Source organism: Salmo salar, chromosome ssa17 (assembly GCF_905237065.1).
Source record: "Salmo salar chromosome ssa17, Ssal_v3.1, whole genome shotgun sequence".
In the NCBI taxonomy this organism is placed as follows: domain Eukaryota; kingdom Metazoa; phylum Chordata; class Actinopteri; order Salmoniformes; family Salmonidae; genus Salmo; species Salmo salar.
In genome coordinates this window covers 69,120,415-69,136,745 of record NC_059458.1, presented here as the reverse complement: position 1 = coordinate 69,136,745, position 16,331 = coordinate 69,120,415, and the positions used below count along the sequence as shown (strand labels likewise).

General features: G+C 44.8%; 1 protein-coding gene across 1 annotated transcript in view; it reads right to left on the bottom strand.

Moving 5' to 3' along the window:
- LOC106576554 (protein O-mannosyl-transferase TMTC2) overlaps positions 1-16,111 on the bottom strand; it is a 90,334-nt gene extending 74,223 nt beyond the window's left edge. Inside the window, exon 1 of the mRNA XM_045700032.1 lies at positions 15,711-16,111. Within this exon, the coding sequence (XP_045555988.1) occupies positions 15,711-15,793 (83 nt within the window). The 5' untranslated portion in view covers positions 15,794-16,111. The remainder of the gene's footprint in view (positions 1-15,710) is intronic.
- Between the last annotated feature and the right edge of the window lie 220 nt (positions 16,112-16,331).

The following is a 16,331-nucleotide window of genomic DNA, read 5'->3' as shown; positions in this document are numbered from 1 at the left end:
CCCTCTCTCCTCTCACCATGCACTTCACTGATAGAGGTTACAGCCCTCTCTCCTCTCACATCACACTTCACTGATAGAGGTTACAGCCCTCTCTCCTCTCACCATGCACTTCACTGATAGAGGTTACAGCCCTCTCTCCTCTCACCATGCACTTCACTGATAGAGGTTACAGCCCTCTCTCCTTTCACATCACACTTCACTGATAGAGGTTACAGCCCTCTCTCCTCTCACCATGCACTTCACTGATAGAGGTTACAGCCCTCTCTCCTCTCACCATGCACTTCACTGATAGAGGTTACAGCCCTCTCTCCTCTCACCAGCACTTCACTGATAGAGGTTACAGCCCTCTCTCCTCTCACCATGCACTTCACTGATAGAGGTTACAGCCCTCTCTCCTCTCACCATGCACTTCACTGATAGAGGTTACAGCCCTCTCTCCTCTCACACTGCACTTCACTGATAGAGGTTACAGCCCTCTCTCCTCTCACCATGCACTTCACTGATAGAGGTTACAGCCCTCTCTCCTCTCACCATGCACTTCACTGATAGAGGTTAATGCCCTTCCCGTCTCTACATTTCAATACATTACACACTGTAAGGATACCTATGTCTACCCAGGTCTCCTATAAGGCCATCATTGGATCCCCCTCAGACCCCCAAATCTTCAATAGCACCACCACGCTTAGTCCAACCCTCTCCTGTTTTAACTAGGTGCAAAGCACAAACCGATTCTCCCCACACACCAGGCATTCCAGAACGAGTTCTCTCCTGACCTGAAAAAGGCCTTTATTACAGTATAATTGTGTATTTTACGAGCGGTGAGAAGGGTGGGCTCAGTTGACCGTGCGTGGAACTGGATCTGACCACTGCCATGTATGGTTGAGGTTCAGTGCATGGACCAGTCCTAATGAATCTCCATCGGTTTCTCTATGGGTTTCATAAAGCAGCTGGTTCTACCGTTAGACTGTCGTTTAAAGCCCGGGCGCTTCACCATTCTCTCATATCCCCTCTAAATACCTAGAAGAAGAAAAAGCGCTATAAAACGTTTCATTACATTGGGGTTTAGCGTTCCGCAGCACTCTGTAGTCTGTGGTGCGTTGCTGGTTATTTTATCCTTCTTATAATGACATTAGAGGCAGATAGAGCTGTGAAAAGCATAATGACCTACAGCCGTTATCAACAGAGTTCACTTGGAAGGCGTATACATAGAATGAATTGCCTCACTCCAATAAGTATTTTTGTCTAAATAGAAAGCTACTAGGAAATGTGAATTAATGTGCATTTGGTCGGGGTGACCTGACCAAATGCACATAGAAATGTGTGTTATAGGATCTGTCATTCTCATTGAAAGCAAGTCTAAGATGTGGAATATATGCTATTTCTATGCTTCCCGTTCTTAAATGTAATTTTTGCCTCTTATTTGGGGTTCTGTACACCAGCTTCAAACAGCTGAAAATACTAGATTTTTGGTTATGGAAAATATATTCTGCTCAAAAAAATAAAGGGAACACTTAAACAACACAATGTAACTCCAAGTCAATCACACTTCTGTGAAATCAAACTGTCCACTTAGGAAGCAACACTGATTGACAATACATTTCACATGCTGTTGTGCAAATGGAATAGACAACAGGTGGAAATTATAGGCAATTAGCAAGACACCCCCAATAAAGGAGTGGTTCTGCAGGTGGTAACCACAGACCACTTCTCAGTTCCTATGCTTCCTGGCTGATGTTTTGGTCACTTTTGAATGCTGACGGTGCTTTCACTCTAGTGGTAGCATGAGACGGCGTCTACAACCCACACAAGTGGCTCAGGTAGTGCAGCTCATCCAGGATGGCACATCAATGCGAGCTGTGGCAAGAAGGTTTGCTGTGTCTGTCAGCGTAGTGTCCAGAGCATGGAGGCGCTACCAGGAGACAGGCCAGTACATCAGGAGACGTGGAGGAGGCCGTAGGAGGGCAACAACCCAGCAGCAGGACCGCTACCTCCGCCTTTGTGCAAGGAGGAGCACTGCCAGAGCCCTGCAAATGACCTCCAGCAGGCCACAAATGTGCATGTGTCTGCTCAAACGGTCAGAAACAGACTCCATGAGGGTGGTATGAGGGCCCGACATCCACAAGTGGGGGTTGTGCTTACAGCCGTGCAGGACGTGTGGCATTAGCCAGAGAACACCAAGATTGGCAAATTCGCCACTGGCGCCCTGTGCTCTTCACAGATGAAAGCAGGTTCACACTGAGCACATGTGACAGACGTGACAGTCTGGAGACACCGTGGAGAGCGTTCTGCTGCCTTCAACATCCTCCAGCATGACCGGTTTGGCAGTGGGTCAGTCATGGTGTGGGGTGGCATTTCTTTGGGGGGCCGCACAGCCCTCCATGTGCTCGCCAGAGGTAGCCTGACTGCCATTAGGTACCGAGATGAGATGCTCAGACCCCTTGTGAGACCATATGCTGGTGCGGTTGGCCCTGGGTTCCTCCTAATGCAACATAATGCTAGATCTCATGTGGCTGGAGTGTGTCAGCAGTTCCTGCAAGAGGAAGGCATTGATGCTATGGACTGGCCCGTCCGTTCCCCAGACATGAATCCAATTGAGCACATCTGGGACATCATGTCTTGCTCCATCCACCAACGCCACGTTGCACCACAGACTGTCCAGGAGTTGGCGGATGCTTTAGTCCAGGTCTGGGAGGAGATCCCTCAGGAGACCATCCGCCACCTCATCAGGAGCATGCCCAGGCGTTGTAGGGAGGTCATACAGGCACGTGGAGGCCACACACACTACTGAGCCTCATTTTGACTTGTTTTAAGGACATTACATCAAAGTTGTATCAGCCTGTAGTGTGGTTTTCCACTTTAATTTTGAGTGTGACTCCAAATCCAGACCTCCATGGGTTGATAATTTGGATTTCCATTGATTATTTTTGTGTGATTTTGTTGTCAGCACATTCAACTATGTAAAGATAAAAGTATTTAATAAGATTATTTCATTCATTCAGATCTAGGATGTGTTATTTTAGTGTTCCCTTTATTTTTTTGAGCAGTGTATTTCACAGCGGTTTAGATGGTACAATGATTGTCTACACTAGACTTGCTTGTTTAGTCACATAAACTGAAATTAGGCAAATGATTAGAATTTTAGCAACCAGGAAATGGCGGCGTGCATCTCTAATTGTTAACGCTTGAATTCGGGGAGCCTTGGCTGATCCTAGATCTGTGGAAAGCATATACATATAATGAATTGCCTCGCTGCATTAACTCTTTTGGCTAAATAAAAATCTACTTGGAAACGTGAATGAATAATTCACATATCTTTTAGGGTTGCCTCTTTTTGTATTTTTTTACGTCCAGAGCTGGAGCTTCTTTGGATGTGAGTAATTACCTCACGTTACTGCAACAGTGGGAGGCTTGAGGTGTTACGGCAGCGTTACTCAAACAGCATCAATAATACAGTACAGCTCCTGTTCATATAAAACTGATCAACCATACGCTGCTATCTGTCTCACAGGAATTCATTTTCCATTCCATGACCTCTGTGTCTTTTCGAACATGAGGAATGTGAGCGTTATATTCCCTCCTTGCTGAGAACCACTGAGCTCATCTTCATGTATCACACCATACAAGGAGTAGCCTAAATATTTCTCTCTCACGTAAGCAGAATCCTCCCACAATGACCTGCATGTATAAGATACTCCACTCTGTCTTCAGAAAGACAAATGACTGAAAAGGGACATTAGGCTCCTCGCAAAAGGCTGAGTTTAAAGCTGCAATATAATATACAGATATAATAATAATAATAATAAATGCCATTAAGCAGATGCTTTTATCCAAAGCGACTTAGTCATGCGTGCATACGTTTTACGTATGGGCAACCCGACCAAATGTACATAGAAATTAGTGGTATCGAAAAGCAAGTCTAAGAGTAATTGAAAGCAAGTCTAAGATGTGGTATATCTATTCTACGTGCGCTATTTCTAGGCTTCCCGTTCTTAACTTACATTTTTTACCTCTTATTTTCGATTTTGTACACCAGCTTCAAACAGCTGAAAATACAATATTTTTGGTTATGGAAAAGATATTTCACAGCGGTTTAGATGATACAATGATTCTCTACACTAGACTTACTTGTTTAGTCACAAACTGAAATTAGGCAAACTATTAGAATTTTAGCAACCAGGAAATGGAGGAGTGATTTCTGCATAGTGCATCTGTAATTGTTAGCGCTTGAACTCGGGAGCCTTAGCTGATCCTAGATCTGTGCTACCTCTGCAGTGATTGAGCAGCGTGACTCAAACAGCAGGCATTTGTTTCAGCTGCTCCTAATCCTGCACCCACACCACCCACCACCAACCTCCCAAATTCACAGATTGCGGTTCCTGTGATCTGCGGTTCCTGTGATCTGCGGAGGCGAGCGTCGAGTCCCCTCTCTCTACCCTGTCATTTGCACCGTAGGCTAATGACAGCATCGACGCCACCGAGAAAAGGCAATATACTGTCACACATGTACTCTTGGGGCTTGTTTGTCACTTGGCCTGTTTCACAGCCCACGTGGCTCTCCTCCTCACTGCTCCACTCAGCCCAGGATATGACACTAGCCAGAGAGACAGAGTAATATGGAGCTTTGTCAAGCCCGGAGAGAGAAAGTGTTTGATTTTCTGTTCTGCCTGGTCGTTCAGCGAGGAAAAAAGCCAATGTCGCTGAAAGACAACACAAGAAGCGATCCAGAGATCACATGCCGGTCCCCGCAGTGGCCCCCATTTCTCTCCCGTTGTAATCGATAGTGGTTCTGTGTCAAATTACGCCCCCAATGCTGTGTGTTTTTTATTTTAAGTCCACCTTGTAGTTAAAGGGGAGAAAGTGGATGCCAGATCCAATGTGTAATGCAATACCAGAACAGGGAGCATTGCTTACAGGAGAGCTTAAATGCTACGTGGTAGAAATTCAACCCCAGGCTTCTGCATGCAGTTCTACAGTATATGGCTTGCATCTATTAGGAGAGGATAAATGTATGGTTAACCAGACATCATCTGCATCAGCTAGTCACTTGTATGGCTCGGCTACAAGGATCTACTCCATTATATCCAATTATGGGAGTTTCACCCTTTGGCCTTCAAGTGAGACCAGGAACCGCTTTGATTGGAACATATTGGTCACATGACTGATCGTGGAGGGAATTGCGTGCGTTGTTGAGCTGTTGACAATCAAAGGGTCCGGTAGTCCATGGTTACCACTGTTGAACATACACATAGATGCGTTGGTTGTGTGTACTGGGAAGGTGGTGGGATGGCGGTCTTGGCAGACGGGTGGGTCTGCCGCGCCCTGCGGGTATAAGGGCCAGCCAAGGGTTACCAGGGACCTTGCCCATCCTCACGCACCACTGGGGTTTAATGGCATGAGGAAAGACCTCCTCAAAATAAACGAGCCCATCTCCTCCCCATGTGTGCCTAGCCTGGGGCCCAGGAGAAAAGGGACTGGGAACTCCTACTGTGCATTATATTCATTGTGTACATTATATGCAATGTACAGAGGGGGACCAATTTGTGGTGGTTGGGTTTTAGTAACCATAGTGTGAACAAACTAAAACATCTAGAACAAGATCAGAAACAGATCAGAAACAACTTTGTGATACTGGAGTGAATGTGGTTGTCTAGCTGTATGCAGTTTCAAACCTGTTAATATTCAGGTCAGGATTCATCTGAATATGCAATGCTTCAGGGCTTCTTATATATAAAATATACTATCACTGAAAAGGCCTAAAAGTGAGAAGACATAATGTATCCCACAACCACCCACCCACTCTCCCGAACCCTCCCCTGAATTACCTCTATAACCCTGTGTATCACTGCAGCGGTCTGCCAGGCAGCCATGTCTCTGTGTGGGAGGGAGAACCTTCAGCTGTGAACGTCACGGCCGATGTGAACTTTAGGAACATCAACATCTCACGTAGACCTAGTTTGTAACCAAACATAATGTACTGGAGGCCTTGTCAGAAGAACTTTCTTCCACCAAGCCTGTTTCATATAACAGCAAGGACTCTCGTCATCTCCTTCTTATGTCCACCTTCAATCCCATCACGCACAAAGTCGAGTCACGAAAGATTCCCTTTCTGTGACAAAGTGTTCTTTGGATGTGAGTAATTACCTCACGTAACTGCAACAGTGGGATCCTTGAAGTGTTACGGCAGCGTTACTCAAACAGCATCAATAATACAGTACAGCTCCTGTTCATATAAAACTGATCTACCATTCTCTACTATCTGTCTTTTACAGGAATTTGTTTTCTAGCCTGATATTAACGTAACTCTAATTCACTCCTTTACCACACTTACCCAAAGTGTTGAAGCCCCGAAATGATCTTTCATAATGTTTCAGGCTGAAAAACATGTTCTGAATTTGCTGACACTTCCCAGAAAATCTGTCCACTAAGAGCTTACGTTTGTAAATCTGCAAGTAATCAAGGCTTCTACTCCTTTTCGTTCCCTGCCTTACCCCTATTGTTTTAATGCCCCCCCCTCCAACTCCCAGAGTGTACATACACAGACGTCAATGAGAAAAACTTTTTGAAAAGCAATGAATTAAAAAACATGTGTTGTAATTCTATAACAAAGGGATAGGACATTTAAGGCCTAAGGGTAGAAGCCTTTTTGACTATATCCACCCGCATGGCTATAGCCATGGCAACGCGTCACCATCATAGCCATACAGTCGGAGGGTTTTTCACCACCAAAACCACACTTTATCAGGCCCGCCTGCTTTCCCTCCAAAAAAAACAATCCCTGACGTAGTACTCTGGTGTGGTTGAAATTCTCCTCGCCTCCAAACCATCTCAAATTACCCATCGTAAACACTCCCTTCCCTACTCCCTCAGTCACCAAACTACTAACAAGAACGCTCACTAGCTTGCCCTCTCACTCACTAAATACTCATAAAGTACCTTTGATACTCACTAAACAAATACTTACTAAACCAATACTTACTAAACAAATACTCACTAAACAAATACTCACTAAACCAATATTTACTAAACCAATATTTACTAAACCAATATTTACTAAACCAATATTTACTCATCACTCCAAAAAAGTATTAGCTCCCAGTGTCCGGTTATAATGGTTTCAATGTGGTCATGTCGACCGTATTCCTTGATGGTTATCAACAACTCTACTGGGGACCGTATTCCATGATGGTTATCAACAACTCCACTGGGGGCCGTATTCCATGATGGTTATCAACAACTCTACTGGGGGCCGTATTCCATGATGGTTATCAACAACTCTACTGGGGACCGTATTCCATGATGGTTTCAACAACTCTACTGGGGGCCGTATTCCATGATGGTTATCAACAACTCTACTGGGGCCGTATTCCATGATGGTTATCAACAACTCTACTGGGGACCGTATTATCAACAACTCTACTGGGGGCCGTATTCCATGATGGTTATCAACAACTCTACTGGGGACCGTATTCCATGATGGTTATCAACAACTCTACTGGGGACCGTATTCCATGATGGTTATCAACAACTCTACTGGGGGCCGTATTATCAACAACTCTACTGGGGACCGTATTCCATGATGGTTATCAACAACTCTACTGGGGACCGTATTCCATGATTGTTATCAACAACTCTACTGGGGGCCGTATTCCATGATGGTTATCAACAACTCCACTGGGGACCGTATTCCATGATGGTTATCAACAACTCTACTGGGGGCAGTATTCCATGATGGTTATCAACAACTCTACTGGGGACCGTATTCCATGATGGTTATCAACAACTCTACTGGGGGCCGTATTCCATGATGGTTATCAACAACTCTACTGGGGACCGTATTCCATGATGGTTATCAACAACTCTACTGGGGACCGTATTCCATGATGGTTATCAACAACTCTACTGGGGACCGTATTCCATGATGTTTATCAACAACTCCACTGGGGACCGTATTCCATGATGGTTATCAACAACTCTACTGGGGACCGTATTCCATGATGGTTATCAACAACTCTACTGGGGACCGTATTCCATGATGGTTATCAACAACTCTACTGGGGGCCGTATTCCATGATGGTTATCAACAACTCTACTGGGGGCCGTATTCCATGATGGTTATCAACAACTCTACTGGGGGCCGTATACCATGATGGTTATCAACAACTCTACTGGGGGCCGTATTATCAACAACTCTACTGGGGACCGTATTCCATGATGGTTATCAACAACTCTACTGGGGACCGTATACCATGATGGTTATCAACAACTCTACTGGGGACCGTATTCCATGATGGTTATCAACAACTCTACTGGGGACCGTATTCCATGATGGTTATCAACAACTCTACTGGGGGCCGTATACCATGATGGTTATCAACAACTCTACTGGGGGCCGTATTATCAACAACTCTACTGGGGACCGTATTCCATGATGGTTATCAACAACTCTACTGGGGACCGTATTCCATGATGGTTATCAACAACTCTACTGGGGACCGTATTCCATGATGGTTATCAACAACTCTACTGGGGGCCGTATTCCATGATGGTTATCAACAACTCTACTGGGGACCGTATTCCATGATGGTTATCAACAACTCTACTGGGGGCCGTATTCCATGATGGTTATCAACAACTCTACTGGGCGATTATCAACAACTCTACTGGGGACCGTATTCCATGATGGTTATCAACAACTCTACTGGGGGCCGTATTCCATGATGGTTATCAACAACTCTACTGGGGACCGTATTCCATGATGGTTATCAACAACTCTACTGGGGACCGTATTCCATGATGGTTATCAACAACTCTACTGGGGGCCGTATACCATGATGGTTATCAACAACTCTACTGGGGGCCGTATTATCAACAACTCTACTGGGGACCGTATTCCATGATGGTTATCAACAACTCTACTGGGGACCGTATTCCATGATGGTTATCAACAACTCTACTGGGGACCGTATTCCATGATGGTTATCAACAACTCTACTGGGGGCCGTATCCATGATGGTTATCAACAACTCTACTGGGGGCCGTATTCCATGATGGTTATCAACAACTCTACTGGGGGCCGTATTCCATGATGGTTATCAACAACTCTACTGGGGGCCGTATTCCATGATGGTTAACAACAACTCTACTGGGGACCGTATTCCATGACGGTTATCAACAACTCTACTGGGGACCGTATTATCAACAACTCTACTGGGGGCCGTATTCCATGATGGTTATCAACAACTCTACTGGGGACCGTATTCCATGACGGTTATCAACAACTCTACTGGGGACCGTATTAACAATATGGGGCGTATTCCATGATGGTTATCAACAACTCTACTGGGGACCGTATTCCATGATGGTTATCAACAACTCTACTGGGGACCGTATTTCATGATGGTTATCAACAACTCTACTGGGGGCCGTATTATCAACAACTCTACTGGGGACCGTATTCCATGATGGTTATCAACAACTCTACTGGGGACCGTATTCCATGATGGTTATCAACAACTCTACTGGGGACCGTATTCCATGATGTTTATCAACAACTCTACTGGGGACCGTATTCCATGATGGTTATCAACAACTCTACTGGGGGCCGTATTCCATGATGGTTATCAACAACTCTACTGGGGACCGTATTCCATGATGGTTATCAACAACTCTACTGGGGACCGTATTCCATGATGGTTATCAACAACTCTACTGGGGGCCGTATTCCATGATGGTTATCAACAACTCTACTGGGGACCGTATTCCATGATGGTTATCAACAACTCTACTGGGGGCCGTATTCCATGATGGTTATCAACAACTCTACTGGGGACCGTATTCCATGATGGTTATCAACAACTCTACTGGGGACCGTATTCCATGATGGTTATCAACAACTCTACTGGGGACCGTATTCCATGATGGTTATCAACAACTCTACTGGGGACCGTATTATCAACAACTCTACTGGGGGCCGTGTTATCAACAACTCTACTGGGGACCGTATTCCATGATGGTTATCAACAACTCTACTGGGGACCGTATACCATGATGGTTATCAACAACTCTACTGGGGACCGTATTCCATGATGGTTATCAACAACTCTACTGGGGACCGTATTCCATGATGGTTATCAACAACTCTACTGGGGACCGTATTCCATGATGGTTATCAACAACTCTACTGGGGGCCGTATTCCATGATGGTTATCAACAACTCTACTGGGGGCCGTATTCCATGATGGTTATCAACAACTCTACTGGTATCAACAACTCTACTGGGGACCGTATTCCATGATGGTTATCAACAACTCTACTGGGGGACCGTATTCCATGATGGTTATCAACAACTCTACTGGGGACCGTATTCCATGATGGTTATCAACAACTCTACTGGGGACCGTATTCCATGATGGTTATCAACAACTCTACTGGGGGCCGTATTCCATGATGGTTATCAACAACTCTACTGGGGGCCGTATTCCATGATGGTTATCAACAACTCTACTGGGGACCGTATTCCATGATGGTTATCAACAACTCTACTGGGGGCCGTATTCCATGATGGTTATCAACAACTCTACTGGGGGCCGTATTCCATGATGGTTATCAACAACTCTACTGGGGGCCGTATCCATGATGGTTATCAACAACTCTACTGGGGGCCGTATCCATGATGGTTATCAACAACTCTACTGGGGGCCGTATTCCATGATGGTTATCAACAACTCTACTGGGGACCGTATTCCATGATGGTTATCAACAACTCTACTGGGGACCGTATTCCATGATGGTTATCAACAACTCTACTGGGGGCCGTATCCATGATGGTTATCAACAACTCTACTGGGGGCCGTATACCATGATGGTTATCAACAACTCTACTGGGGACCGTATACCATGATGGTTATCAACAACTCTACTGGGGACACAAACTCACTCTGGGCATCATTTTTCTATAATGAACCGAAAGCTTACCAGGCGACAACAATGAGTTAAGGAGGATCTGGCACTTCAAAGACTGTTGGGTGTGAGAGGTGTCCCTTCTGCAAGAACATGAGCTTATGAGTATTGTGGTTTCTCTAATGGGAATTTTGCTGTTTGGCTTATATCGGCAGCATTCACCAAACCCCCCATCCTAAAAAGGCATATAAACTCTGAACACAACATACTGTTTGAAAGGCCCTGCAAAAGCCATACGTTCTTGAAATTCATAGCATACTTGGGCAGCAACCCTATAGATTCATGCACTCATCAATAGGCAGCTTCAACCGTCACACTCATCAATAGGCAGCTTCAACCATCACACTCATCAATAGGCAGCTGCAACCGTCACACTCATCAATAGGCAGCTGCAACCGTAATACTCCTGACCCTTAGTACCATTAAAGCTATTGAACGCCTTTTCCAAACAACCAGTTGAGGCATATCAATGGCAAATGTATCCTGCTTTAGAAAGCAACAAAAGACGCAAACCCGGTAGTCTAACTGTACAAAGTTACAGAGCGAACACCAAGTTCATACACCAAGTTCATCCCTGTTTTGATGAAAATAACTCTCATGCCCTTTGCGTTTTTCAATGGGCGCTGATCAATTTAAAGTAAACCTCACCCAATGACACAACAATGCCCTCACGAAACACCACTTCCTTCCATGACTGGGCTACGATGGACGTAAGTACGACTGTTGGCACTTTTAAGAGGGAGTGAGAGTAGGAGTTCCCTAGTGTTGGAGTTGATTCCATGACAAAGCTCCCTTTGACTCCAGGAGCTCCATAATAAGCAATGTTGAGTCATTAATTGCGTAATTAGAAGCCCAACTGTGCTGGGAGATGACGGAGCGTGTGGCCCATCGATGCCTCTGTTGTTCCCCGAGACAGCACTTCAATCAATCATTGAAGCTGACTTAACTCATTGGAACGCACACCAATAAGGGGCAGTGTCATGAGGCAACGAAGAACAGTTAGAGAGGGTTTCCAACATACAATATGGTTCAGAATTTCCAAATGCATGTGGATATGCATATGGAAACCATTTCTGTCACAGTTAAGCCACCCCAAACTACTCCCTGCCATCACCCGACTCCCCACAGATTGAATTGTTTTGCTCCTCTGAAAGAAGCGTGGGGGATGTTTTCGTTGCAAGTCCCCAAGGACCTACAATGCATTTCTGGGTTACATGGGGGGGGGGGGGTGTAACATGTGTGGTGATACATCACTAGGAATACTAAAAGTCACTTAGACATTCCATTTCAGGATGCTTCCTGAAGACGCTTCATTTGTCTATAGAGAACAATTCGCACATGCAACTTTGGTGTCAATAGGACTGCATCCTATTCCTCTACTATTGTATTCCTCAGACACATATCACTTGATCAGTCTGTTAGTGATGCCATCTAAAAGCAACGCAGCTCAAATGTTGTTTGTTAAAGGAAAATACCACTCAAAAACTATCTTTTGGTATTTGTTTAATTAGTCCCCTGTTGATACAGTCCCAAGATGTGTTGCATGTCAGCGATCAAGTTTTCAAGATCTAGAACATTCAAAATACAGGAAGTGCCACAGTATGATGCATTTTGCAAGAGCTTTCAGGGGAGAGTTCAGAGTTCACAACAAATTAATTTCCTAATCTATGAACTCAGCTCTCAAGCTATCAATCTACTCCTGTTGAGACATCCCCCTGCCTCCTCCTTGTACTGGAAGGCCTTCCTCATAAGTGACAACAGAACAAAAACTCAACATACAAATGTATTTGTTATGTTCTGTCCCTGATCTAGTTCGGAGGGAAACCATTCAGATTGGCTCCTGACATCAGAATACTCACAATACAAATTGAGCTCAATTTTCCCTTGTAGAAGAATGATTGGCTCACGTTCTTCCCCCGTGCCAGTAAAACTCCAGTCACTTCAAACGCATGGCTTTTTATTGATATTACCATTGGCTGACATAGTTCCACACAGGGCCAGCCCTGTGCCCAGGAAAAACATTTGACGTGATTGAGAAAACAGAGACGCACCAAGAACATCCCATTGAGCTAGAACCACCATGTGATTTCCACCTCCTCCCCTTCGGCCTCCAGAACACTCCTGTACAGAACTGAACAGCAGCACAGTGTCAAGAAGACATACAAAGACTGTCTTCTCAAGAATGCAGACTTGACAGATGTGCTTGCTTGCTTTCAGCCCTGTCCTAACAAACACAAATGCAGCTCTCTCCACTAACAATCGGGAGAGAGACCAGGGAGCATGCGACTCTTGACCTCTGTCAAAGGAAGCCGTTTGATAGATGACTATGGAGGTCAGGATTCTGATTGGTATTCAGCTTTCCCCGTACATGAGCAGTGGGCCAGAACGCAGTCTGTCTCTCTCTCCTTCTCTCTCCCCGTTTCTCTCTCTCTCACTCTCCCCGTCTCTCTCCCTCTCTCTCCCAGGGGTGTAAATTATCACAGTGACATTGATAGATACAGAGGGTCGTCAGCGCTGAACTTACACTGAGTGGACTCACAGGGAGTTGTGGCTAGGACACTGGCAGTTAGTCATGAACTCATGAGAGGGCCATGACAGCTTTCTTCACTCCACTGTGACATGGTCAGATACAGGTAGTGTAATAGAAAGCAGTCATAGCAGAGGGCTTTGGTAGAGGGCTTCGGTAGTACATTCAGAATTGGGCAATCATATAGACATTCACTCTTATCCTGGAAAAGTGTACAGCAATGTGAGAGTAACTGGACTGACAGACAGACAAATAGTCAGACAGACTTCCCTCCAACACATTCTCGCTTTCTCTCTCTCCGTCATTTATTCAAACACACAAGGCTCAGTCATCTCTGGGTTGAGGAGTCTCATGCCCCACGTTTGTCTAGGTTTTGCTTGATGAGTGTCTGCACACTGCACATGAGACACACACACACACACACACACACACACACCATTACTCTAACAGAGTAGGCCGTGCAACCCGCTGCACATAGGGTTCAACGAGCAGTACTGACAACCAGTGAAGGGTCTGTGACCCCAAGGAGGTGTTATTAAAACTAACCAGAGCCCCCAACTGCTCCGAACTCTCTAGTGGGGAGTCGCCGGCCAGGGACAAAACCTGTTGGTATGATGTGTATGAAATGGATTTGTTCTGGGGATTTTACACTGAATTCCCGGAGTCCTCCTAATTTATGCCCATATACAGATGTAGGACTTTAATTTGACCAGTTTCTCACAGCAGGAAAATAATCCTGCAACAACAGGAAATGTGAATTATTGTGTTGATTATAATTAATGGACATTTTGTAGGTTTTATAAATGTTTAGTCAGGGTAAATCAAGTCTGACATTTGAAAGTGGAAATTACTAACTTTAGAAGCCTTTTTAAACTTTGAATACCCTACACATTTTAGTTAGCCTTTCCTGCTGTGAATGACATTTCCTGCAACAGGGTGATCAAATAAAGATCCTACATCTGTAGGAGTCCTGCTGCTTTTAGTTCACCCAGTAGCAAGGGTCCCATGATGAGCCAAAAAGATACATTGATTTCTAATCAAGAAACAATGAAAAAAAAGAATTGACTAGTGTGTCATTTTTTTAAATTTAACTAGGCAAGTCAGTTAAGAACAAATTCTTATTTACAATGACGGCCTAGGGACAGTGGGTTAACTGCCTTGTTCAGGGGCAGAACGACAGATTCTGCTCCGTTTCCGATCTAGCTTTCAGTTACTGACCCAACGCTCTAACCACTAGGCTACCTGCTGCCCCAGTATGAAGGCTTGCTCATCTTAAAGTACAGTATAGGCTACAATCATTTTTTCAGCCTAATCACAATTCTGATAATGATTATTGTTGTTTTAATTTTTCATCACAATCCCCAATGCCTAAAACTAAAGTTGGACTATTTAACCCTACACTCAATTGTGGATGGATGTCCAAATTGGAGTCTCAAACGTTTTGCAATCCAAATGAATTACTCTCTCTGCTTGCTTTCTGGATAATAGCGTTCCAATGAGTCCTGGAAAGCATGGGCTACTCCAGGATTGTGTCAACATACTTAGCCATGCAAGCGTGCTGCACTCGACAAATATATTCTAATTATAACATGTCTTTCCATTTAAATGTGATATGTTCCCCGGAGAGAGCAGCGTTATTACAACCGGGCAAGACGCGTGTTAATATCCCTCTCTTCCTGTCAGTGATGTGCTCTGACAACACAAAGAAGCTCCCGTCCCCGTTTCATCACTCTGTGTCACCGCATGACAGAGACTGCATGTCCTGGTTACTCCGACATTAGAGAAAGGAAGGAACCATGCACGTATAATAATGAACTTACAGTCATAGCCTACATATCCCCGTTGTTGTTATTGTGTCACTTCATGCGCCAATGTAGGCGACAGTATATTGATTTTAACAATGGAATACCAAGTAACCCCTCTATAGCCTATTTGGGTAGCTTGTTTGTTCAATGCAACAGGAGAAAGCATTTGCATTAAACAATGTAGAATCGCATTTGCATTAAACAAAGTGACCTTTTCTGAGGGGAGTGAACCATGACTATCTCTAATGCTCTCATGGAATAACACAAATAAGCAAGAATAGACAATGGAACATGCAAACACCCAGACGCGCAGCGAACCTCGCGAAATTGCTTGCACCCGAGGGGGTTTTGAGACTAAAGATGACAGACAAGTGGAGCTGATGATGGTGCCATATGTACGGCTCTACGGGAGGTCATACCTGTCATCGTAGCAGAAATCCGCGTTCAGTGTGTTGAGATAGAGGACCAATGCCACCGCGCTACACACCAACTCTGTAATCATGTCTTAAAAAGAGAATAGGGGGGGTAAAGAAAAATACTAGGTGCAAATTTCCGTTTCTGTATTGTTTCCTCTCCTCATTTGGCCGCTCCGTAACAAAAAAATACCAAATTCATTGTACAAGCAAAGTGTCTGAAAGTTTGCGCGATCCAGGCCATATTCCTTTTAACCCATTTTGCGGCGTATCGGGTCAGAGCTATTTTGAGACGAAACTAGGGCGGCATGCCTCCTGGTTAGCGCACAGCTGAGTGCATTTCGCTATTTCGCTGTCCTCTGTGCGTGCATCCTCATCCGCGTCACAGATACTCACTGGAAGGAGCGGCGTGTGGTTTTAGAGACCGTGAGCACGTGCAAAACCCCTCCTCGGCTCTGAATGGTCGAGCTCGTAGCACTGAGAGAGGTGATAGGTGCTAAAATACGTAGGCTATTTATTTAACGCACTCTTGCCTCATGAATCATATATTCAGTGCACTAGCCTGCCTAAATAAACCAGCCCACTGTCATATAAAGATACCATAGCTGCCAGTTTGTAAAATAGGCA